The sequence below is a fragment of the Bactrocera latifrons genome, unplaced genomic scaffold (genome assembly GCF_001853355.1).
Source record: "Bactrocera latifrons isolate USDA-ARS-PBARC rearing strain unplaced genomic scaffold, ASM185335v1 scaffold_109, whole genome shotgun sequence".
NCBI classification, from domain to species: Eukaryota; Metazoa; Arthropoda; class Insecta; order Diptera; family Tephritidae; genus Bactrocera; species Bactrocera latifrons.
The window spans coordinates 272292-297748 of record NW_017534508.1 but is presented as its reverse complement, the minus strand read 5'-3'; the positions used below and the strand labels follow the sequence as shown (position 1 = coordinate 297748).

At 38.1% G+C, this 25457-nt stretch overlaps 2 protein-coding genes across 3 annotated transcripts in view; one reads left to right on the top strand and one right to left on the bottom strand.

The window, feature by feature from the left end:
* LOC108971549 (maltase 2-like) overlaps window positions 1-25457 on the bottom strand; it is a 53130-nt gene that overhangs the window by 12647 nt on the left and 15026 nt on the right. The window lies entirely within an intron of this gene.
* LOC108971534 (calcium/calmodulin-dependent 3',5'-cyclic nucleotide phosphodiesterase 1C) overlaps window positions 19822-25457 on the top strand; it is a 74381-nt gene continuing 68745 nt past the window's right edge. For both annotated transcript variants that reach the window (XM_018937673.1, XM_018937666.1), the window contains exon 1: window positions 19822-20786. In XM_018937673.1, coding sequence (XP_018793218.1) covers window positions 20201-20786 — 586 coding nt within the window. In that variant the 5' untranslated portion in view covers window positions 19822-20200. The remainder of the gene's footprint in view (window positions 20787-25457) is intronic.

The window sequence follows — 25457 nt, the reverse complement described above, 5'->3', positions numbered from 1 at the left end:
CATTGTGTGTAATTTTGGTGACTGCTCATTTGAGCTCGGAGAAGTAAAGTGAACCAAGGAACGGCACACTTTCGCGGAGCGTTGAAATGCTGTTCTTCGATTAAATATGAATTCAACAATATTACCTTTTTTATTAAAAAAAAAAAAATATATATATATATAATACTGTCTCTTATACACATCTAGATGTGTATAAGAGACAGGTATACTACAATTTCTTTTGTGTATTTTTCTGTGTCTAAACCCATGACTGATGTCAGACAAATGTCAAAACCTTTTATTTACTCTTATCTCATGCAAATACGCTCTCTTGGCTGCTGGCTTGARTAATTACATGATGTATATTATTTTGCAAATGTGTCTGTTACGCTGGTTCTACGCTAATGTTGTCGTCTTTTAGACGCCACAGCAATAATCAATTAATATTAAAAGCTTGTTACTTCGCTAATTTGCGCTTAGTTGGAGTTGAGTGATGCGGTTAAACCGTGGTTGCGCTTGTGGCTTACCAGCGAATCTCGACTTGGCAGTGTAATTAGAGCGCTCGCTTATTTGTCTGCCTTGAGACAATGCAGCAATAAGTTAAAATGTTGCTCATGAAATATTTATGAAGCCAAATATAATGTCTTCATAAGCAAGCAAAGTAATGTTGGCAATGACATTTTTGATACTATACAACCACAGTTGTGCGAAAAGTTGTCAAACCTTTCTTTCTTTGTCAGAATCAAACATTTTATTGTGTGCGTATTCTTCTGCCATACAATCTTAAAACCTGAAAGCGGACGTGACTTTAAAATTTGGCCGCCGCTTTCGCCTTGTTTACTGTTACTCAACTTTTTGCTTGTCTACTCCTCAAGTTTCTGCTTATCAGTCAACAATTGCCTGACCTGAATAATAATGAAATCAATGTATTGAACTTTTACCCATTTTTGTCGCACCCAAACTAATACGAAGATATATAAATATAAATTTATTTGCGAACTTTTCAGCATTGCTTGCTATTACTCCCACCATTTTCGTCCAATAAAAAGATTTCTAATGGACGTTTCACATTTCTTGCTTTTGAACATGGAAAACTTCGTAAAAAGATTTTAAGATACAAGCGCCTAAATGTAGACATCTAAATCGGACCAGAATCCGAAAGTAGATACTTTTACTCACACAGAGTGTTTTATTTGTATTTGTGGGTTCAAAAAATCGAGAAACAAATTAAAGGTGAAGTGGCTGATTAATGAAAATAAAATCTGTACGAAGAGAAATGTTTTATTTTTTGTGAGCCACATTTCTCACACAATTTTTATAAGAAAATTGATACTTTTCTGTTTCACAAATTCCATTTACATTTTTTGCCAGCCATTACTACGTTACAAAAGTTTATTTTCTTAATTAATTACAATGGAAATATGAAACTCTTCTTTTGCCAAGCCACCTTTTTAACCTTTCTTGCATTTCAGTGGAAGCAAGGCAATAATCTGCTATAAAAATTGTCTGCTGCGCATTTCGAAAGTCACTTTATTACGAACCAAGCACTGTATAAATAAAATATTCTCTTGCATTGCCAATGTTTCCGCATTAATGCACTACTTTTCTGGGGAATTCCTTTTCATTACTAGCATTAGAAGTTGTTATTGCTTTGGCGGCAGCATTTCTACTTTCTAACTAACAGCCTGCAGCAAACGGAGCCTCTGCCAGTGCTTATCGGCTCGAATGCACAGCAGACGTTTGAACGCAACTTTGCCGAAGCAATGCAAATGTGTGCAGAAAACGTAAAAGCACAAAACAAGATTTCAGAAATGTCGAAAACACACGAGAATGCAAAAAAGTGTGAGGCCTACGTTGCAAGTGTGACTTACTTTCGTTTATCAGCGCATCCACAGCCTGAGTTTAGCTTTGCAGATTGCCAAATGCAAATACAATTGAAACAGATATGCCACTTGGCAAACGGAATGAGTTAGTAAATAAATAATGTGTAGTCGAAAAAGTCTCTTTGTATTTCTAATAAAATTTTGACTTTTTGTATATTTATAATAAGTACCAAATATTGTAAGAGATTTCGCATTGTTGGCCTAGAAGGAAATATTCAAAATTAAATACCCGAAATTTTTTATAATTTCCCTTTGTCGCTGCATTACTCGTATAATGCTGAAAATACAAATTTCCTTCTTCAAAGTAACAAATTTCCACAATTAAGGCAGATTTCAGCGAATTCACAACAAACCGTAGCATTAATAGCGGTTAGAACTACGCGAAACATAATTTCTACTTGACGCTGAAACACTTCATCGCACGTACAGGCGAACTCTTTGCCTATTTATAGGCGTATATGCGCGTGTGGTGATCAAGTTTGTATGCGAGGCGCAAAGAAAATTCTCTGATAAATAGATTTCCATTACTTTTCCCACCGCTTTCAACCAGCCAGCCACGAACACACATGCAAATACGTGTATTTACCACACAAGACGTTTAAGTGAATGTGCGCGTAAATGTTAAAGTGGAGGCCATAAACATAAGGAGCTCCACAGCGAATGACTTCTGACCCAAAGTCATGTTACACAGCACACCACAGCGCTGAAGATATATTGCTGGCATTTGCCATTGGCGGCGGTAATATTCAACGCAATAAAAATGCAAAATAGTATTTTTCAAAAAAATATCTAAGAGGTTTGCTTTGCATTCACGCCGATGCTGAGAGTCTGCATGTAAGTAAGGCCACACGCAAATGAATGGCAAATTCTGCGAGACACGCTAATGCGTTGAATGCGTTTTACTTACAGCAGTTGAGCTAAATACTTATGAAATGTGTGCCAGTAATATACACTGCAATTTATCACTAATACAGCTGGAGACATTAGTCATATGCGTTAGTAGCAATCACAAATGCTGTAAGTGAGTGCATAGAAGGTTTCAAAGTAAAAGTGTGAAATTATATTCAAAATACAATTACATTATTATTCAAGTTTTAATTATATTGATTTTCTGCACGGTTGAGGCTACAACCGAGGAGTTGGAATGGGGAACCTTCATTTTGTATTAAAAATAAAAAATCAAATGCAACTAAAAACAATAAATAAATTAATTTAAAATACTTTTTTCAATTGCGACATAGAGTCACGCATATATTAATACATTTTGCAATGTACGCTAAAAATATTTACCAAAATATAGTAAAATGAGTTCATTCCATTGCGCCCTGAGTTTGTTACTCATACGCACTGTCGTTCACATGCAACTATGCTCGTGCGTGCGGAGCATTGGTTTGTTGACGCATGAAGTCATAACATTCGAAATTGCATTTCATTATTGGTCAAATCTGTTTGAATATTTTGCAACGCATCATATATATTATACATTCATAAATTATTGAAAACTGTTTCGGCAATGCAATCCGCATTTGAAATATTAATTACTTTGCACGTTAAAAAATAACAGCAAGTGTATAAAATTATGGCAAAGAAAAAGCGAAATTGTTTTCTATTCCAAAAAAAAACGTTATGAATGTTTTATAATTTGCAGTGCAATTTTTGTTAAGAAAATTGAGTGTATTGTTGTTTGTTTGGTGTTCTGAATTGAAGAGGCTTTTACCACATTCTTTAAATTTATATTTATTATTCTTTTGACGCGTGTAGCACTCTTTTGGAATTCAAAACCACAGGAATATGGGCAGATTTTAGTGCTAAATCTCAGTTATCTACTGCTTGGAACAAAAACTAAAATCATGTGCTCACACTTGTCTACAAAAAATATTTTTTTTTTGTTTTTGATTCACTGCAGCTGTGCCCACATCTGTATTTGCTAAGGTAGCTTTATTGCTACTACTAGCTGACAGCGGACACCTCTGGTTTACCTGCAACTGATGTTATTCTAAGTTAATCTTTCTGCTAATCACCTTTATTGCATTAGTAGACATATAGACATCTATCGGTTGTTATTCGAAGGCTCCTCACCTCGAAAATGGAAGATAACTGTCAATATAAGATTGATTTTTAATCCAAGACATATCGCCGGTAATAATACGTTTTATGTCATCCTGGTAGTCGGAAAGCTTTCTTTCAAAGACGTTTTTTTTTTTTTTTTTTTTTTTTTTTTTTTTTTTTTTTTTTTTTTTTAATTTTTTTTTTTTTTTTTTTTTTTTTTTTGAAAAATTGCGTGAATTTGGACCACCAATATTGGTTTTACTTTTCTCAGACTCAAATGATATTTGAAAACAGTTTTCACTGACCCTTCCGATACACAACCACAACGATGCCAGTGAGATTTCTGACTGTTCTCAAGCACTACTTCCTACACTTTACTGACGTGTCGATCATCAGTTGATGTTGATGGCCGTTATATACGTTGAACTCGAAGTTCGCTAAATAACTTGTACCACTTAAAAGCATAAAAATCATCGAATGCACTTTATGTTCCTCAGAGACGCAAGTGTATACTAAACACTAGAGATTATTTTAATATGACATTCGTCACAGATATCACTGACAGGCACACCAACCCAGAAAAAAATATTCCGACGAATGGACTTTCACATGAAATTTAAAAGTCTTACTATTTCTTGCTCACAGTAGTATATAGCCACCAGCACAGCTATAGTAAATGGTCATCAAATACTTTGTATTTCAAATGAAATCCTATTAAAATGCAAATCGCTGTAATAGTAACGGACATTAAAAATCTAAATTAAAACCGCAAATGCCAAAGACATATTGTGAACCCACAATTATTTAATAAATATGAAATGTGTGAGCCATAAAATGTGGCAAGAACAGAGCGACCGCAATTTTCATTCGTTAATAGTTCGAGGCAAATGGCTATTGTTGGGCGTGTGTGTAAATAAAATCAAAAAAGCGGGAAAAAATTAAATTGAATTTATTCCCACAGCTCACAAATGGTTGAAATAGTTTCGATATCAAATCCACAAATTTTTTAATATACATACATATATTGTATATATGTAAGTTTTTTCGAATATTAAATTTTAGTCTGCATATTTTTCGCTGCGCTATCCAAAACATGAATCCAACACATTATTCCTCGGTATATCTACTAATGGTGGCAAAGTGCATTGGCCGCTATGGGTTCGCATGACACTGGGCGGGTACGCGCCGGTGCAATTACAATGTGGCACGATCACGCATGCAACGTGGTTAGTGCTTACGTGCATATGTCTATCTGTAATTGAGCATAACCCGTTTCCAGCGAAAGGATACTGCAATAAAAATTCGTTAAGGACTAAGTACCGATATACAGCGTGTTATTAGCGGTCACGCTGTCAGCCTAGCGACTTGACTTAGCACATGTATAGACAATAAATTAGTGTGGCAAGCCATGCCATCATTGCTGGCGCCAATAGAACATAATAATGGCAAAAATGGCGGCAACAATTAACCTCATTACCCCGCACATCTCACATAGACATGTAAACTCATGCCACACCACACATAAAACTATACTATTTGCAGTTGAGTGTGTATTTTGCATGCATTAGTACTTCGTGGTTGTGGGCACATGCCACGTCGCTTTCTGCCTCATTGCGCGCATTTCGCAGGACCCCAGTGCTTCACATGTGGCATTCCCATGATTATCATCACCGACTACTTACCCACACACACAATCACTACTACGCTCGTTATCTATATGCTATCTATGCACTGCAGAGAAAGCGACTAGTTATGAACTACTTTGCAACTAGTGTGAAGTTAAAGCTTACTGTCAACACTCTCTCTATTCCAATCTATTCTATTGAATCTATCAATCTATTTTCTATTGAAAATGAAAATACTAAAAAAATTTAGTTAAAATTCAGGTTAAAAAAATCTACTAATATATATTTCAAAGGCATAAATCACATCTCTTACGGTCCAGTTTATTTTCAGTTTGATATGCGTAGTTACCCCGCKTATACTATATGTACGTATGTATGCATGCACCTTTGGTATTTTGACGCCTTGGCAATTATACAAATTGAAGTGTTGCGCTGTAATTAAAATTGGAATGGTATTGTAAAGCTCCTAATTAAAATAAATACTGCACAATATTTAAGTCAATAATTATTTATATATGTACTTTCATAGCTTCAGTTGCAAGCCCTGCAAGTTGAGTGCCAAATTACATAAATTTGGACTACCAAAAATAGGTAAAGTAAGATGAATTTTTGAGCTTTGAGCTTGCTGTTAAAGAATTTTATAAAAAAAAAAATGTTTTTGTCCAATTTGTGGTATTTTTTGATTACTAATTTGAAACTCTTATGTCAAAGTCTTTGGAAGAAGCTGAATTTTCTTACATACGAAAGGACTAGTTTATTGGTCTGACTACTTGAAAAAGTTGAGAAATATAAAATTTATTTGTATATATTTAGTTCGAAGAATTTCCAAATTATTGGGTAGTCGAAAAAGGATTTTCGTATTTTACTTTTATACCGATTAGTATAAAAATACAAAAATACTATCGTCAATATAGGCCAATAATAAACATATGTGTTATAGTGAAAGTGGAAAAAACGTGTTTAAAAAATGTGAATTAAATTTAATATTAAATTTGTAAATATCAAAAAAGAATTTTAATAGTTTTCTGCTTACAATTTAATCAGAATATTAATATCATATTCCAAAGTATGTAGTAAAACCTCAGTATCCTAATTTGCTAACAACTTCTTTGGAAATAGTTGCGGCTAAAATTCATTAATTTCCCTCGGCGCACATGAATTTAGTAATAAGTTGACAACTCGCTTTGATAAGTTCAGCGCATTTAATTTGACATTTGACACTCGCTACTTTAAACCAGCCAACAGCGCGATTATTTGCCATCTACCAAAATAATCACGCTGAAATCGCATTTTAATTAATAGTGGAACAAATCGAATGAACAACACAACTAATTGAAAGCAATAGCGGGATATTGCGCAATAATTTCAGTTTTGGGGCCCTTGAGTGTGCTTAAAAATTTCATTAATTCCACCAAGCGCAAACAAGCAACAATTTTAACTCATATTTTATTTAATGGAGCAACAAGTGTGGTTTGAATCAAGGACGAACAGAATTATATACTATACATGATTTTGTTATGAAAAATATATATAGTTTTAAAATTGTTCAAGTGCAAATTGTTTTCATATTTTCAAACCAAAAAAAAATGTTATTCCATTATGAATTAAATACAATATTTCTTTAATATTTCTTTTATGTATGTATGCATTAATAGCATTAATTAATTAGACGATAAATGCAACAATTTATTTCATAATAATTGACTGAAACTAGATTTTTCTCCCACAAATGTTTTTTTTTTTTTTTTTTTTTTTGTGTTAAATACATTTTGTTTGCAATCTATTTTAGTAAATAATAAGCAAATTTGATAGCAAAACCATAATTTGACTTATAGTTTTGATCTCCCATGAGAAAAATGTATTTTCGAAAAATTTTCTGAACAATTTTGAACTGCAGACTAGAGATCAATATTCAATAAAGCCAAGACTTTAGCCTTTAAAAGATCTGACAATCTAAATTTTGTCGGTGAAAAACTTTTTACTGCATATAAATACAAACATATATATAAGTTCATGCTCTAAATGCTTTCTGAACATTCTGATGAACTCTTTACGTGGCATTTACCTGTCGAAAATGTATGCATAACCTCAAATAATTCGAATCGCTAATCGTGTACAATAAAATAGCAGCAACAAAAGCGATTACTTTTATTGAAAGCATTGACATTCCCATATACAAATCGTGAATTCACTAAACTAGCTCCAATCTCCCTAATTACAATTCATGACACAGCCACAAAATAGTGGTGAACAGCGCGATACGATGCAGAGATTAGAGTGAAATGATTACTACTATGCATTGTGGAACATGGAAAGCAGGTCGTTAGTTTCAATGCGACACTGCGTATACGCAACATGCAATGCGATTCACATAAACCGAAATCCCTCAAATGTCAGATAAGTCTCTACAGCGTGTACACCACTGGCGTTATCTATACAACTAATATTTTTCCATTAAACTTTCATACGCACATAGGCGATAGTTTTATGTTGCGCTTGTACGTGGCTGTGACATTGTGCTGCTGTCTATGTACATATCGATGTGCATTAGTAAGCGCTTTGCTTACTTTGTGGCAAATGCCTGCATTTATGGCAATATTTTCATTTCTGGCACAAATTCATTACTGAGGTATTTAGATGGAAATGCTAGTGTTCGAGCACGACCGTTATAGCGTTGAATTCCGCTGAAATGTCTTGCCTTAAACAGTTTGCTTTTGAGTCCACATGAAACTCGCCTACCATGTCAACGCAATAACTTTAAAGTTGCCACCGGAAAGCATAAATTCAACGCTTTCGCACAACGACTAACGGTAACTGTCGAAAAGCAGCACACAAAGTAAAGTTACCGCCTGCCACAGGCGCTGTTTGCAAAGGCCAGCAGCGGCGCGCCATTCATTAGCCTTTTTTCAGGCATTTCAACCATTTCGCTGCACCATCACTGCCACTGCCGCCGCCACTCCCTTTGTAGGGTTGAAATTATGTTGCTGCCGTCACAAAGCGCCAGGCGTTGGCGCGTTTGAAATGAAACTCACTTTCGCCCTTTCACTTTGTGTATGTGTGTGTGTGTGCGGTGGTGTGGCACTTCTGCACAGACTGAAAAAGTAATTCAGCGAGCGCTGCCAAATGCGGCCAAGTGGCACAAGCTGGCACTCTTGCAAGTCTACATATTTGAATTGTAAATTCTATTGCCCACCTGGCTTGATTGAAATTGCGGTTCGCGGCGGCCAACCACAAAAGCAAAAACCAAAATTCAAAATACCAAAAAAACAAAAAAAACAACGAAGCGGAGGGTGTGTGGCAAAGAATTTTGTGTGGCTCAAAGCAACGACGTACAATTGCCAACCGGTTGTTTATGCTGTTATTAGCAACGTTTTAGTAAAGAATTTGCCCCTCACAACGCATTATGCGAGCAAAGAAAGTTAGTGGCGTATGCTATTAAATGCGTTGTTTACCTTTATATGTGTGTATGTACACACGACTTCATAAGAAGCACACACACACACACACACATTTTTAGCTCGGTGGCAAGTGGCAACAATGCCTTCATTTTTGTTGCTCCCTCTTTGTATTTCATTGAATAGCATTTCGTGTGTAGTTGGTATTGTTATTTGCATCTGTATGTGTGCGTATGTTAAATACTTGCTTTCGTGTGGTCGCCAGTGGTACCACGGCGCTTTTGATCCCATAAATAATAAGCATACAAGCAATTATCCTTATTAGACATTTATATTAAGTTTATCTATTGTGCGAATGTGCTTGTTTATTTATAGTATACACCTACATTTGACATTATTATTTTCCGTTTTCTGTGTTAACAGCATTTTCTTATGCCCACCGCAGGGGTTTCTCTTAATAGGCCTTGCTGTTGGCAAATAAACACCGCGGACGTGGCTTCTTGGCACGTGACGTGTATTTGTTTTCTGTTCTAGTTTCTTGGTATCTTAAGGTGGATTTAACTAATATTTGTTCCTTGGTTTTTGCTGTCGCGCTTTGGTCAATCATTTGTGCATATCCTTTGGTATTCTAGGAGTATTGAATTTCGCTAGTTTTCCCAGACGTTTGGACTATAGCAGCAAAAAATTGTTCTTGGCATTAAGATCTGTTACTCTATTGTGAGCATTGTAAATATTTTTAGTATAAATTTCATAACAAAACTTTTATAGTCTGTTATTCATAGTTTTATTTTTCGATAGTTTTTGCTCTTAATACTCTAGACATTATTCCACGAAAAAATTTTCTCCCAGTTTTTGTCGAGTCATCAAAGATGTGTGTGGTCTAGCGTTGTGCTGATGGAAGACGAAGCACCTCAAAGAGCTGATTTAAAAAATGAACAGCCTGAACTCCAATGCTACAAGCTAATAAACTGTATTTAAAAATACGTGTTATTGAACTCTAAACAATGTTTCCGCACCAAAATAGCTTAACACAATGAAGAAACAGCTTTTTTCGTCATTTTATTAACTTAATCCACTTAAATTGTATCCCCGAGCTATCGATTGCGCCTTTTCAAAAACCTCGTTGACATTCATTCGTGTCATGCAGCTAAGACATGACCTTCTACAACAAACATACGCCCGGTAATAATTGCGAAGGAAGCTTTATTAAGGCTATCCTGGCCTCCCACCACTGCTTGGCTTGTGGGTATCAGTGTAAGTGTGTTTAACTGCTTAATTGACAAGGACGCTTATGCCGCTTTGTCATTTGTGTTTTTCGTTTACTTTTAGCTTCATTGTTTGCATGTTCTATATGAAGCCGCAGTGTCCGCTTCTGTGCTGAAATTATTTAAAAGCAGGAAATAGCTAATTCTGCAATCCCATAAGGAAATATGTGCTGAAAATGAAAAGGTGACCCACTAGGAAATAACCGAAGACGAATTTTAGGTCCGCAGTCGCAGAAATTAGAAGCAGAAGCAACGCAAAACCCGTTAAATTATTTGTTACCAACTTTCACCTCTCAGGCCTGATCCCTAGCTCGTTATTAGTTAGAAAACTGGCTCACTGGATATGTAGGCAGTGCCACTGGCGAAAACGGAAGTCGCATTAGAATGTTGAAGTAGGAATGCGATATTCATGACCCTCTGCATAAATACGCGCACACACATACACACACAATAACTCGTTTTTTCGCAGCAATTGGTATTCTGTTACGCCAGTGCCCTCTGGCGCGCTTGTCTGCATACAGTTGTGGCGACACAATGACGGTAAATTGACTCGGAGCGCAGCCAACTGCTCACTGCCGTCTGCGAACAACTGTCTGTGCATGGATTTTGTTTCAACACAAAAGCAGCTAAATGAAAAATTGGCACAGCTTTCACACACACACACCCACACACGCATACAGAGTGAGTTACAAGGCGCAAAATAACAAGCCGAGTGCACACACACTCATTTAATCAGCCAATGCAGCCGTATATTTCGCTCGTTGTATTTAAGTGTATGTGAGTGTGGTTGCGTAAGTGCTAGTATTGACAGTGTCGTTTCAACCTTTTGCCGCTAACTGCGCCTCTGCCGTTGCGTACAAACACTGACTGTGTATCATATTTGTACTCTCATTTGTGCCTGTAATTGAGGCAACGGCAACATTTGCCTGTGCCTCGGGCCTAATTATGGCCGCCCACTCCGCCGCCCTCAGCCCACGAGCGTTGACATTGTTTGCATACAACAATGCTCACGTTTGCCACCGGCAGCCGTTTTTTCCTGGCTCCCAGGCGTAGCGAACTGTGCCTCTGCTATTTGTGTTTTACACTCTGCCTTTCTCCAATTTCATTGCACACAACTGCGGAATTCATAAATGCTCCAGCTGTCACGCTGCTGGTTGCCACGGGAGTTGCATTTTGCTGTTGTTTCTCCTTTTTTCTCTGCTTTGCGCTTTGTAAAGAGAGATTATTTATGCGATACTTTCGGCTCGCATTTCTTATTTAAACATTTTATTTTTCTTATATTCTTGATTTAATTTCATTTGGCCCATAGCACTTCGGATGGAAGTTCTGGCAGCTTTAGCAGGGTTGCATATTCCTTTATATACGGATATCTTAAAGGAGAAGTGAGACTTTAAGAATAAGAGGAGTATAGATAACATGAAATTAAAAAAAAATTCGTAAAAATATGAAATACATATGTTATATTGGGTAGTCGAAAAAGTCTTTTCGTATTTTGTCAATGGCTGTTGAATTAGAAATACGAAAAGACTTTTACGACAAGCCAATATATTTTGAGGAATGTTGAAAATCTTCAATTGTCAGTTGAACAAATGATTAATAATCTCAAAAAGAAAAAAAAAACACATAAGGATGGAAATATAGAAAGATATCCAAATTTTAGTTATTTCACTCAATCACAATAGTAATCAAAATGTAGAAATATTTTAAAAGTATCACAGAATGGCAGCTAAAATACTAAATGCATGAGAAATGAGCTACCAAACACTAACACATACATGCACATATTTCATATTTGGCTACAATAAAATTCACTCATACGCCATGGCGAACAGCAAAACATAGTAATACCATTAGTTGGAGCAGTTAATGTGGCAACACATTGTGATATGCAAACAAACTATTTAATTTTGAACGAAAGCTATTTTATTGTTGGAAGTAAAGCAAATTTTATTGTTGTATATGCAAACAAACTATTTAATTTTGAACGAAAGCTATTTTATTGTTGGAAGTAAAGCGTATATTCACATTCATCGCGACTCAACGAACTCGAATCATATATCCTTTTATGGCACTTAGCTGTGAACTTAAGCAGTTTATACAGTTCCTGATGGCTGAAGTTTTCGCATAAATGCTGTGAGCACAATCAAATATCAAAGTTCACACATTGCACATACTAAGTGTGGAGCAATAAATAGTTTGCGTTGTAAATTCAGTCTGATTCAGGGCGGAGTTTATTGACACACTCTGTGCGCCATATGCCCAAGCTTCGATTTTATATGTGATCAGCAGGTTCTTGAACTCACAAAAGAATAAAGATTTAAAGATTTAGGAAAACTGATATCACGCAACTGAAGCTTTGAACTCGATTTGTGCACTCTAGCTGCCACATTATATTTTGACTTCTCCGCTTTGGTCGCCACAAAGCAACAGGCGGGTCAAAAGTCAGCAGCACAGATCAACGAGATGAGATAACGGTAACCCACCTATACATACGCAGCGAGAAAAACGTGCCTGATGTCTCTCTGTGTGCATACACGTGTGTATTCTTTTTCTCTGTACATGCCTGGTCTCCATGGTGACCTTTGTTCTTTGTGCGTGAGTTGAGTGTTGCCTTTCACAACTGGATTTTTATAATACACCGCAAAGGCAGTGACTGCAGAGGACAACGCTTTAGGAGCTCGTAAATTTTTGTGCTCGCGCAGCATAAATTCAATCTCAGCACAGATTTCGGCAGTTAATTATTTCCATTAATATTCAAAGCGAGCGCCAAGCCGATAATGCGCATTCAAGCAGAAAACATCAAATTCAAGCATTTATTGGAAATTGACAAGCATATAAATAACCGTTAGGTGACAAGCGTAAGCACATAAATTTAAATCAAGCTTCTGTGTGGGTTTAAATTTATGAACATGTCGAAATTTCCAAATGGCTTTAAGTGAGTTTGCTTTCTTTATAGTTTACCATAAAATTTATGATGTCTTATTAACCAGACATTACTGGTGCAAACTTTAGGATGCTATGAAAATGTCAGTGGCAGAAGAACAGGATATCAAAAACTTTTTTGAAGAAAATTGAAGGGAGTACATTTTAAGCGAAAATTTTTGAAAGTAATTAAAAAATAATAATGTTGCTTTTGAGTATTAAATTCCATGAATTCTTCGCACTTCATAATTACTCACATCTCACTGCCTAATACCTCAGTGTCCAATTCCATTCACAGACATGAGTCCGTATTTCAAGTCAAGTTTCTCTCATGTGTGCGCTAAAATAAGTTTTACACACATTGACTTAATCACTGGTCTGACGTTTTAATACTTTCGAGCTTTCAACTCTTTTACTAGTGCTAACTGCGCCTTGGTAAACAAGTATGCTCTCTTTTATGTCGGCGCCACAACCCACAAGTGTTGCATCACTTAGCGCTCAGCTTTGGCGTAACTTCCACTCACACATGTCAGTTTTTGAATTAAGTGTTTTTTAATTAATTTTTAATGATAATAACTTAAGTAGCCCAACAGGACTGAAGTTGAAAAGTTGAAGTCACGGAAACTTTTTCTAGGATGCTTAACTAGTGGTGAGATAATGCAGAGCTAAGTTAATGGTGATGGTGAAGTTGGTGATGCAAAAATTATTCATTTACGTGCTGTGAACGCTAGCTCTAACGAGTGTCTATACATACATATATATTATACATTTTTCTTGTGGCCCCGAAAAGCTATATATTTATGGTTAGTGGTAAAAATAAGTAAGCGAGCAGCTTGCAACACCGCCTCACCACTATTTCTGTGCAGTTTTTAGTGTTGCCACTGAACACTAATCTCTCAGCTGCCTTAATGCCGGCAGTACGGTTATGTTCACGCCTTCTCAGCGAGGCTTAAGCACCAACTTTTTAGTAAAATTGCGTTCGCCTGCTGTTCTTCAACTGAAAAACATAATCATTTATGCAAATCTCTGGCTTGTGTTTTTACCATATTTTAATAAATCTCTATTATTGTGTTGTTGTTTTACCCACCGTAGTGATTTACAACACGTTGAGTTTTTAACGACATTGTAATTATGAATGTTCGTGCGCCAGGTTGGCGTTGCATGTGTGGCAAGGTACGCCGTTACGCTGCACATTTATCACGCCTACAACTGCCATGCCACGTACTCAACTACCAACTAACGGCAACAACAACACAAACGGTCATTTGTTTTAATGCCATTTTGGTGCCGTGTTGCAAATTACAAAAGCAATTGTTATTGTTTGGTAAAAAATGGCGCTTTTGTTGCACGAAGCAATTATAAACAATTTGTAGAGAGAAATATGGCATATTTGCAAAACTGTTTACCGAAACGGTGCAAAAAAATTAAATTATTTTGCAGTTGAGCTTTGAGGCGAAATGAAATTTAAGTAAAAAGTGGGGAATCTTCCTTCGATTCTCATTCAATTGTCCAAATTCTTGAGCACGAATTTGGTGGGGGTTTGTGTTCACTATAGTCGTATTGGAATAAAATGCGACAACTTTTGGCAGCATAATCCTTTCCTGGCAATGGTATGTCTGGGCGTCATTAACGGTTTGCATCAGATCAATACTTCCTAATACAACAATTTTAACTTCCAGGTGGCTTAATTCCGCATATGAGTTACCTTATCAGTTTCCTTACTGATAACAGTGTTTTGTTGTACGTAAAACGGATAAAATTGGAAGAAAACTTGACCAAGATGTCATATAAGAACATATAACATCTGGGTAGCTTTACTCCACGTGGGTATGGTATGTGAGGTACCTTAGTGAATATCTGAGAACATTTTATTAGTATGTGGCACATTAATAGTATGTAGTATTAGCAAAAATAAATAAAATCAGGTCGGTACTACTACTAAAATTGCTTGGATTCGGATCTCATGGTTCACGCTTTGCCCCTAAAGGTGTTTCCCTTCAAGTTTTGCAAGTTACATCCGAACTTAGTCCTTTCTTACYCACTTTTTTTATAATTCCATAATTTTCTGTTCATCATTTCCTTTTCGTTAGTAGTAGCTAGCCACTCGAAAATGTCTTTTAACCGCAAATGTTGCACTCAAGTTTCTCTTTCTTAATTTATTAGATGAAACAGGAAACCACAGAAGTGCTTCGAATGATATTTTGAAATACTTCTCCTCACTTCAGTGCACCCTCTCGACTTGTCATCTGCGATTTGCCACAAATGTTGCAATAGAAACGACAGCTGCCACAGATTGTGGCAATTGTAGCGCCATTACAACAATATGTCATGTGTTCACAAAACGAATGATGTCAACAAATTCTGTTATTATTATTATTGTTATGGCAAAAGGATTAGCTGCGGTACTGTTTGTATTGGGACTGTGTTAACATGAATTTTGCAGATTTCAGCCACGCGTACATTTGTTTATACTTAATATTGTAAGACAATATTTACATTGCACGTTAAAGCGAATAAATACATGCACTTACAAGCAGTTTCAAGCGACCGAGCGCAATTTGAGCCGAAGTAAGCTGGAAGTGGAAAGTGGGCGTCTTTGGAAACAATAAAGCCGAAGAATCTTCCAAAACTCTTTTGGTATTGCTTCTTTCCAACTTGTAGATAGCAAATGTTATCTTAAAGGGTACTCAGTCGCCGCTAGAACCACTTTTACGGGCTTTAATTGAAAATCTGATCTTCCATAGTTCTGATGTTCACCAAAATGGTTACTTTTACTTTTCCGAGCGCTCAAGAGAGTATCTGCGCACTGCACTGAAAATCTCGACGTGCTCTTCAACCGCGAAGACTGTAAGCAGTGAGTCGCAACCTTTGCGTCCGAGTCAATTATTATGTTGGCTCTTCTTTGTCTGGCCTCTGTCAGAGCTACCCTTAGCAACTCTTATTGATCGCCAGCTGCATATGGATCTTTGCTTTTCATCCAGAGATGTTACTCAGCCACAGATGCTTAATGAAAACAGCGTCGGCTCCGTGTCTTAGAGACAGATTAATCTGTAAGTCTTTCAACCTCCAAGGTCTTCTCCTGTCTGTTTAGACATCACATCTTCTAACCACGTCGCTTATTTTTGGGTCTTCCCCTCTTGCTTATTTTGGTAGATTCACAAAACCATCCTCTCAAAGCATAAGTTTATGGCTCCTTGGTGCCGCTAAGAAGACTGAGGGACGAGCTATGTAGAAGAATGTAATTTGACGAAGCAAACGACTCCTGAAACTAGTCTCGAAGTAATCGTTTACTTTGATAACCTACAAATATTTTTCAATTATAGAGCTGAAGTGACAACCTCAAACAAGATGACATTGCACGCCCCCTGTTTCCCGCAATAATTTTTCACAATTTTGTTGAATGGTTTCGATGGTTTACTAAAATATTTTTTTTTTGCTGATTTTTCTCTCCATATAAAAATGCGCCACAGCTTCATATTACAACATAAACATGAAAGCTTTTTATAATTTCGAAAAACATTTGCTCGCATAACAATTTGTTTGGCATATGTGAACTTTTGAGGTTAGAGCAGTATTTCCGGTAGAAGAATTTGTCATGTTGGCAAGTAATAGCTGCACGCAAGCATGTGAAAATGGCCAGGACACATGCAAACTTCAACAGAACAAAAGCATATTTTATGCATAAGTGGAAGGGGGCAAATATGTTCGTTGACGCCGCAGATCCTATCAACGGCAACGTGTGCGCCATGCACACAGAATCACAACAGACAATTACCGTTGAGTTGTCGGTCCAAGGACCAATGCTGCATGTTTTGACAGCCAGACGGCTTTTAATCCTCCCGCTGCTGCTTTTCGTTGTTTTACGCTCAGTTTTTCTGGGAATTTTGCCCCGGCACTTGGCGCTGGGTTGTACTTCACTCAGCTCGAAAACGCAGCGGTACATTTACGTATGAATGGCAAGGCACATTAACACACACACACGTATACATGCGTACTTATGCACACATGCGTGCTTACGTGTGTGTGTAAATTAACGATGAGTGCATTTTCACATTTCACTTTTAACATGTTCTCTCTTCTCTGCGCATCATTGTCGGAAACAACAAATTTTTATGAGCGCAGACAGTAGCACTATTTTGCAAATGTTTGTATGTGTGTGTGCGTGTATGCATGCGAATTGGCTTGTTTACTGTCTGCATGCACTGGCATGTGTGTCCTTTTCCGAAGTCTGTCAGCCAATTTCAGCAAAAATTGTCTCCACCGCTTCTGCCGTTGACTGTGTGTTGGTGTTGCACGTCAGTGCGGCACAAGTACGCACTGAATGACATGCTGCTGCACCAATAACCGTTTACAAATTGTCACCGTTACTTTGTTTTTTTTCCCCCAACTAACCGTTTGCTTTTCACTTTTCGGTGAAGTGGCGACCTCTGCCGTCATTTTTCGTCTGTGCAATAAAGCGTGTGAGTGCCAATTTGCGCTTGTGATTGTGTGGGTGCACTTTGATGGTTTCTACTTTATTTTATAATCAGCATAACGAAGTGCATTGCGAACAAAACAACATGAATTTGAATTCTTAAAGGTTTTCTTGATTCGTAAAAATTTCACCTGCCTTACACATACATACATACATATATGTACATATATGTAAATGGGGCGCTATGAAGCTGCCGAGAAACTACATATGCTTTACAGTTCTCAGCTATATATATAAATCAACTTTTCGTTTTAATTGTTTAAAGCAAATTAGCTTCTAAATTAATAAAAATACGCTCGTTTCGTGATTTGCTACCATAAGCGGCAGTCCAGCTGGCAATCTCGATAAATCGAACATAGATTGATAATGTCTGCCATGTACTGTTAAGCGCAGATATGGCTGCGAATGCTTGCAGCCACACACATTTGAATTTAATGTCAAACTTTTACAATCTTTGCGCTTTTACGTCACACGCCATAATTGCCAGTCACACAGCGGGTGGGCGCGCACTCGTAATCACAATATTGGGTGTTAATCCACCACAACACAGCACACTATAATGTCTATATCATTGCCTGTATGGCATCACGTATATATCTATGTGCCATAGCGAGTGATTTAACGGTTATTAGCTACGCTTATTGACTACGCCTGTTATTTAATTGTTAATAGTTTGTGACATTGATTGATTCCGTTGCGATAAAGTGATGTATTGGCAATACGAATGAGTGTTTTGGCTTATGCAAGCGAGTGAGTAACTTTATGAGCCACGCAGAAAATATGTTGTTGCTGGTGGTTTTGGCTACTGCCGAACACCCTAAATAAATCTGCGCAATGTTCCAGGCTTTGTGGGGACAAGTGTTGTGTTAGAGTTTTTTTGTTTGCTTTTTTTATTTTTTTTCGGAGATAGCATCGAAAGTCTGAACACCATGGCAATGTTGAACTTTAATTTTAACTAAACCTCCTACTGTCTGGTGGTACCACCATCGAGTACTGTGTCGGTAGGGTGTGTGCAGTTATGCATGTATAACTGAAAAATAAATAAAATAATAATATTATGAAAACTTATATTGGATAGTCCAAAAAGTCTTCAACTTATTTTTTTTTATATTTACAATAATAAACAAATATATACCAATTTGGTCGACCACTTTTTGCCATTTTTCAGCTAGAGACCTTGTTCCATCAGTGTAAAACTTTTCTGGTTTCTCAGCGAAAAGCTGCGACAAGTAATTTTCACATACTTCTCTTGAAGCTAACTTTACTACATTGAGGCAGTTCTGCATGGAGTGAAATAAACGGTAGTCCAATAGTGCAAAGGCAGGGCTATATGGTGGATGCATCAAAACTTCCCAGCCATGCTCTCCAAGTTTTTTCCGAGTTATCTAAAGTGTTTGGGGTCTAGCGTTGGCCTTATATAAGACAAAGTCCTTTTTGTTGATCACTTCTATCCGTTGTTTTTTTTTTTTTTTTTTTTGATTACTTGCTTCAATCTCATAAGTTGTTGACAGTACAATGTTGAATCAAATGTTCGCCCAGGCTGGAGCAGCTCATAGTGGATGATTCCTTTCCAATCCCATCAAACACTCAGCATAACCTTTCGAGGCGTCAATCCTGGCTGGACCATTATTTTTAGATTCATTAAATTTCATTGGTGGATTGCGTGGCATGTTTCCATTTTTTATACAAAAATTTCAAAAAATAGCTAATTTCTTCATTATTTTGATTAATTTTTAACAGCTGTAATTTTTTTTAACTTCCTCGAAATCAAGTATTTTCTTGATGCAATGAAGATCAAAATCTCACCCTTCCAAAAATATATGGTATGACACAAAGTGATTGATATCATTGGAGATATGCGACATTTAGTAAAAATATTATGTTTGCCATAATAATATTGCGATGGGGTTGGAGAGGCTAATCTATCAAAGCAGCTTTATTTATAGTTCGTTCTTAAGCTTAATGGAGCATTAGTGAGCTCAAATAATTATGAGTTAATTACTTTCAAAAATAGAATGAAACTTTATGATGCTGAGGAAACTTTCATAGATCTTACACTATAATTTGTTCACTTACACTTGTTTTAGGTTAATTATTATTTTGTAAATCTATCATTTTAGAAACTTTAAAATTTACTCATTTTACTTTCAAACCAATACATAAAGTGCTATCAAACTGAATTTTATACAAAAAAAATGCTTTTTAAGTGAATGATCAACAAATTCAATCAAATTAAAGTGCATCAGGTGTTCGACAGCTGGTATACGCCGCGCAACAACAACAACGCACGTCGATTTGTATTCTAAGCGACGATCGAAAAATGCCGCCCAATGAAAAGCACAATATTGATTAAAATCGATGAAATCGTGCGCGCCAAATATTGCCGGAAATGCATTTAAAAAAGCTTTAAATATCAATCAAATCACACTTTTAATAACTAACTGTAAAAAGGTGAAAGTAACAGGCAAAATCGAAGCATCACTATGCGATAATGTATCGATAAGTTAAACGAATTGCACTTCATTTGCCTCAACACAAACACTGACTCACGAACTAATCAAAGATAGGTTCTGTGTGCGCGCATTCATACCTCCGCGCGACCGCAACAATGAGCGATTCGCTGAATGAATCCGCGCGACAACCAGCGAATGAGGATACGCAAACACGACGCGATAAACCGCAAACGCTCAGCGGCATTGAGGCCACCAAAGCGCTCAATATGCAGGCAACTGCCTCCGTTGTGGCAGACACAAATATGGCGGAAGTGCCGAGTGACACGCAAAATGCAGATTTGGCAGTGAATTTGGCGCGTAATCGGGCGCGGTCGCGAACGGTCGGTAGTCGCATTGGCAGTGATGGCGCCGGCAGCGCTGGCAGTTCAACGGAAACGCGCGACGTGCGCAAGCATTCGTGTGACGGTGTGGTAAGCATTGGCGGTGGCAGCAGCGGCAGCGGTGGTATCACAATCAGTGGCGCGGCAGGCGGTGCATTTGGCAGTGGCAGTGGCATCGACGAATTCGCCGGCACTGATGGCGAGCGACGGCGTGAGAGTCTCAACTACGAGGACACCAGTCCGTGCAGTCACAGCTTCAATAAGGCGATTTTCGGACGCACTGCACACACAAGGACGGGTGTAGGTGGCGGTATGACGCGCAAATGTGTGCTCACGCTGGATGGCTACTCCTATGTCATAGGTAAGTTAGGTGCGCTGCGGTGCCACGAGAAGTGGACGTAGTTTGAGCGTAAACAGTGATAAGAAAATTACATTTCCAGTAACAGATTGGGTAGGTGTATGAGGGATGTGTGAGTTGAAAGGTCTGCGGTTGACTTAAATTTTATTTTTATGCAGCAATGCTTCATTTGCGATGCAATCACTTGGAAATTAATATTTTTAGCCGAGTGGAGACAACGACTGTGCTGGCTTGGGTTTGATTATGCAAGTGTGAGCATCAAGCAGGTGTTTTCAGTCGCGTATAATATATATTTATGAGCCGCGCTGACCTTTAACGATTTTATAATTGATACGTGCGGCACTCTTATTGCTTTCTTACTTTTATAAACCCTCTCAAACTTCAAACGAAATGGAGTTAAGTATCTAATTGACCTTGCACAGCAACGGAAAGCTGCAAAAACAGCTCAGCTTAAAGTAAATGAGTTAGTATAAAAGTTAAAATGAAGATCAAAGTTAGGCAAGCAGCAGTAGCCAGCTCTCAAGGGTATTCAAAGGTAGCGTCCCTTTGTCAATTCACAAGCATGTGTTTTCTCTGTGTTGCATATTCTTTCATTTTCGCGACAAAGAATCAGGTCCCTGTGAACAGCTCGCAATAACTGGGCATGACTTTGAAGTTTACAAGTTTTCCTTTCGCTCACAGCACAAAGCGACAAGTTAGCAGCGGTTTCTCGCAACAAGTTCTGTACAGCATCACTAAGTTTGTCGGAGGCACGCTCTCATACTTGCTTCCAATACCGACCTCCACGCACACATATGTGTAACCTCTAACACTGCTTGTGCTTGTGTTTGCACACGAATTTCAACCCTCTGGGACACGCCGCTGACAACAAAGTTGTTGGACCGTCGGCCGGCCGAGGTCCGAACGAGTAGCCCGGAGCCCTCCAAAACGTACTCCCAAGTGCTTCGTAAGCCAACACAGATAGAAGCGGAGCACATGTAAGGGCTTCGCAGCTGTCGGCACAAACACGACTTTATTGTGCGGATGATGTTCCATTTTTGCTTTTTAATTTATGCGAAAAAGTTACTTTAAATTTATGCATGTAAATGAGCAAATCATCTTGCTTAATGTACAAATCACTTACGGGCAAATTATAATTCCGTTTGAAAGCAACGTTTTGAAATTTAGGCGAAGGTCATTAACAGTCAAAAGTGAATCGTGCTACAGTGATGCGTAAATCAACAGTTTCGCATGCCATGTTTATTTAGAAAGCTAATTGATGCTTAAATTTTTGATTTTATAAAAAAATTCGCAGAACTTTACTGAAAAACAATATTTTTTCAATAAAAGGTACAAAAATGTACATACTTTTTCTCATAGTAATTTCACGATTTGTCAAATAAAGCTAACAGGTATTGAAAAATAAATATTATTTAATCCGTGTCAGCCAAATAAATCAATAATCCCCCCTAAGTACTCATAATTTCCTATTCACATCTTTTGTTGTAATCCGGGTTGACCAGTCAACACCACAGAATGGAATTGAATTCTCGGCAAGCGCAATGCAGCTTAAACGCCAATCAATGCAACCATCAGCCACGAGCGCTCACCAATCGGCTTATTGTTGCTGCAGCAAAAAGTGACCAGCAAAACCCAAAAAAAAAAAAAAATACACGATTGGACACTGTCACTCAAAGCGAAGCATGACAAGCAAATATTTAGCGTCATGCTCAACACATACTAGCATAACACTGTATCCAATATCAGATTCAATCCGTTATATTACAAAAATAATGGCAACAGCAGCAAATTCCGTCCAACGAATTGCAGCAATAAAAAGTTGCACAACGTGTGGCATGGACCGATGCCAGGCAAGCAATACTCTTACTTCCGTTAATAGCGCTTACCAACACAGACACACACACACCTATCCACCCACATGAGGTGGCTGTCGTGAAACCGCGCCATTTGTGCACAACATCCGATTGCGGTTAGCGCCATAAACATTTGTTGTTGCGCTTTTATTGAAGCAGTGCACTTGCGCTTATAGACGATGAAAATGCTTTTAAGGTATGAAATTTGATCGCCTCGCAAGCGCAATAAAAGCATTTAAGAGGAACACTGCGTCGAATTGTCGGCAATATAGTGAAAACCTTTTATCGTTGCCAGCAAGGCACTTGCGGAACTTGTGGCCAGATTGAAGTTCGCTCAAAAATCGTGACTGTGAAGGAAACGCTGTAAGAATGGCGCACAAAGTCTCTGTAAAGATTACATTTTAAAATGCTTCAATGGCGGCAAATTTAAAAGACACACATTTAAAATAATATATTACATAATAGCCCCTTACAAAATGTTGCTAACAAAGCTAGTTGAGAGTAGTGCTCTTTGTGAGTATGTTCCATTTAGGTTAAGTTGAGTTTGATGAGGTTAGGTTAGCTTATTTTTCATGAGGCCACGAATACTCCAACTTGAACAGCTACTTGTCTACTGTGTTGTTTAGATTTCGTAGGTAAGAATCAGAAAGACCGTCGCATATTTACAAAACGCCTGGACTCTACCACAAATTTATTGATGTGGTTCGCAAAGTATGATAGCCGAGATGATTTAACCTTAGTCTGGCAAAAACTGAACAGTCGACGAGAAGGCCTTCAAATGTTTTCATCTCATCTTATGTATTGCAACTTTGACAAGTTGCCTCCTCCAAAGTCTTTAACCTCACCGCGTGAGTGTCAATGGATGCCTGTCTTTACGGCGATGTGAGCTTTGCTAAGAGCAAGCCGTTCGGTGGATCTTGAACCTGAACAATTTTATAATTTTTGTTTGAAAAAATAGTTTTCAAATTAATATTGCCGTATAGAACTCCTGCCAAAAATTGTATATTCTATAAGCTTTACGGGTTACTAACCTGTTAGAGGTTTGCGAAGACATAAGTGACCCACAGTTCTCCTCACTTACTACTATTTACAATAAGACTACGGGTCTGCCAAGCACTTTCTCTGTTTTCTTAGCTCTTTGTCAGCAAAATGTCATTGCAAGATTCTATCTTGAGAAATTCCTATTAAATCCATTTATCAACAAGGAATGATGTAACCATATTAATTACATTTTGCATTACTTTGCAAGAACAGAGCAAACCAGCAGCCTTAACTTTTGATGCAGCGACCCCCGGAAGCGATACAAATAACGGTTTCCGATTACAACAAACTGATCGCTAAGCTTCACCTTTCTGCCGCCTCCGGGCGACATACCACTCAGCATCCTTAAGCGCCGCTTGTTGCAACAGAACACGGTTACATAAATAATTGCAACGTTAACCGTTAGACAAGCTAAAAAATATGATTCTAGGCATAGCAACTAAACGAAGCAATCTGCGCGGCGTTTGACTCCTCCCCGAGCAGCAATTGTCAGCTGTTTGTTTGCTTTCACTTAGCCATGAAAGTCGGCATATTTCCTCGGCGCCAGTTTGCTTGGAAATGCCCGTCCTTTTATTCGCCCATTACTTACTCACAAGTATGTGCCAAGTGCACGAAAGTATGCCAGCGAGTTGGAGGGACGCGAGGCAAGCAAACGAGGCGTAAAGTCGCCAAATCTCTCGGCACGAGTGAATGCGAAGAATTCATTGCAGACAACGCAAAAGCGGGCGCATTCCGGCACGCGCCACCAGTTACCCTTGAATACAAATGTCGGCCCAGCTTCTCGGTTTGGCGCGTTTGCATTCAATTGCTGGCCAAAGTTAGTGCGCAATACTTTATGACGATGTGATTAAGCACGTTCTAATGTTTACCGTAAAAAAATCGATACAGGGCATAAGCGCCTGGATGTATGCTAACAAATTGGTGTGTGGTCGTCGCGTGCATCAATATTGAGTGGCGAAATGACCAAAATCCAACACATCTAACCAACAAAGCGCCGTAAATGACACGCGCAGTCGAAATCGGTATGTGGCGATGGTGTAAAATGATGCTTATCCAAAAACATAAATGAGAAGAAATGTGCAAGATTTCTCACATTCCGAGAAACTCTGTGATACCTTCCGAAATGTCTGCCTGCTCTGTCGCTGTTGCGCAAAGATGTTGAATTTGCGCCCACAAACCAATTTGTATAGAGATTTTTGTGTTCATGCCGCACAGCTGTGCCTCAAGAGTGGCTGCCTAGCGAAGTGAAAAGGAAAACACAAAATCGTTTATTGCCTAAACCTGTCCGAAAGTCTAATAGATTCGAGCACTACATGCATAGCTACACACAAACGACCTTCGACGAACCGCATCATCCCACGTGCCTCGTGCTTACCTCTTTCTGCGCCCTGCTCCACCCTGCTCCACCTTAATGTGCTCGTTCGGCTGCTTAATGTGGCGTGACAATGGAAGGACAACATGAACAGTGTTTGCCCAAAGCTAATAGCAACAGCAACAACAGCATCTCATGCAGTCTATGTATCAGCAGGAAAGCTCAGTCACCATTATTCGAGTATTATTGCGCTCGGGCCGCAGCTGTGTGCTGTCTCAGCCACCAAGCGCCATTTACAGCGGCTGGCCATTTCTTTCGCATAGTTCAGTTTTCTGCTTGTCAGCGTGATTCCTCTTTGTTGTGGCTGCGGGCATGAAGAAAATGAAATTAAATGAAGACATTCTTTGACGTGGCTCACACTGCCGCTGGGTTAATGATAAAGAATGCGAACATCGAATTTTCGAAAGG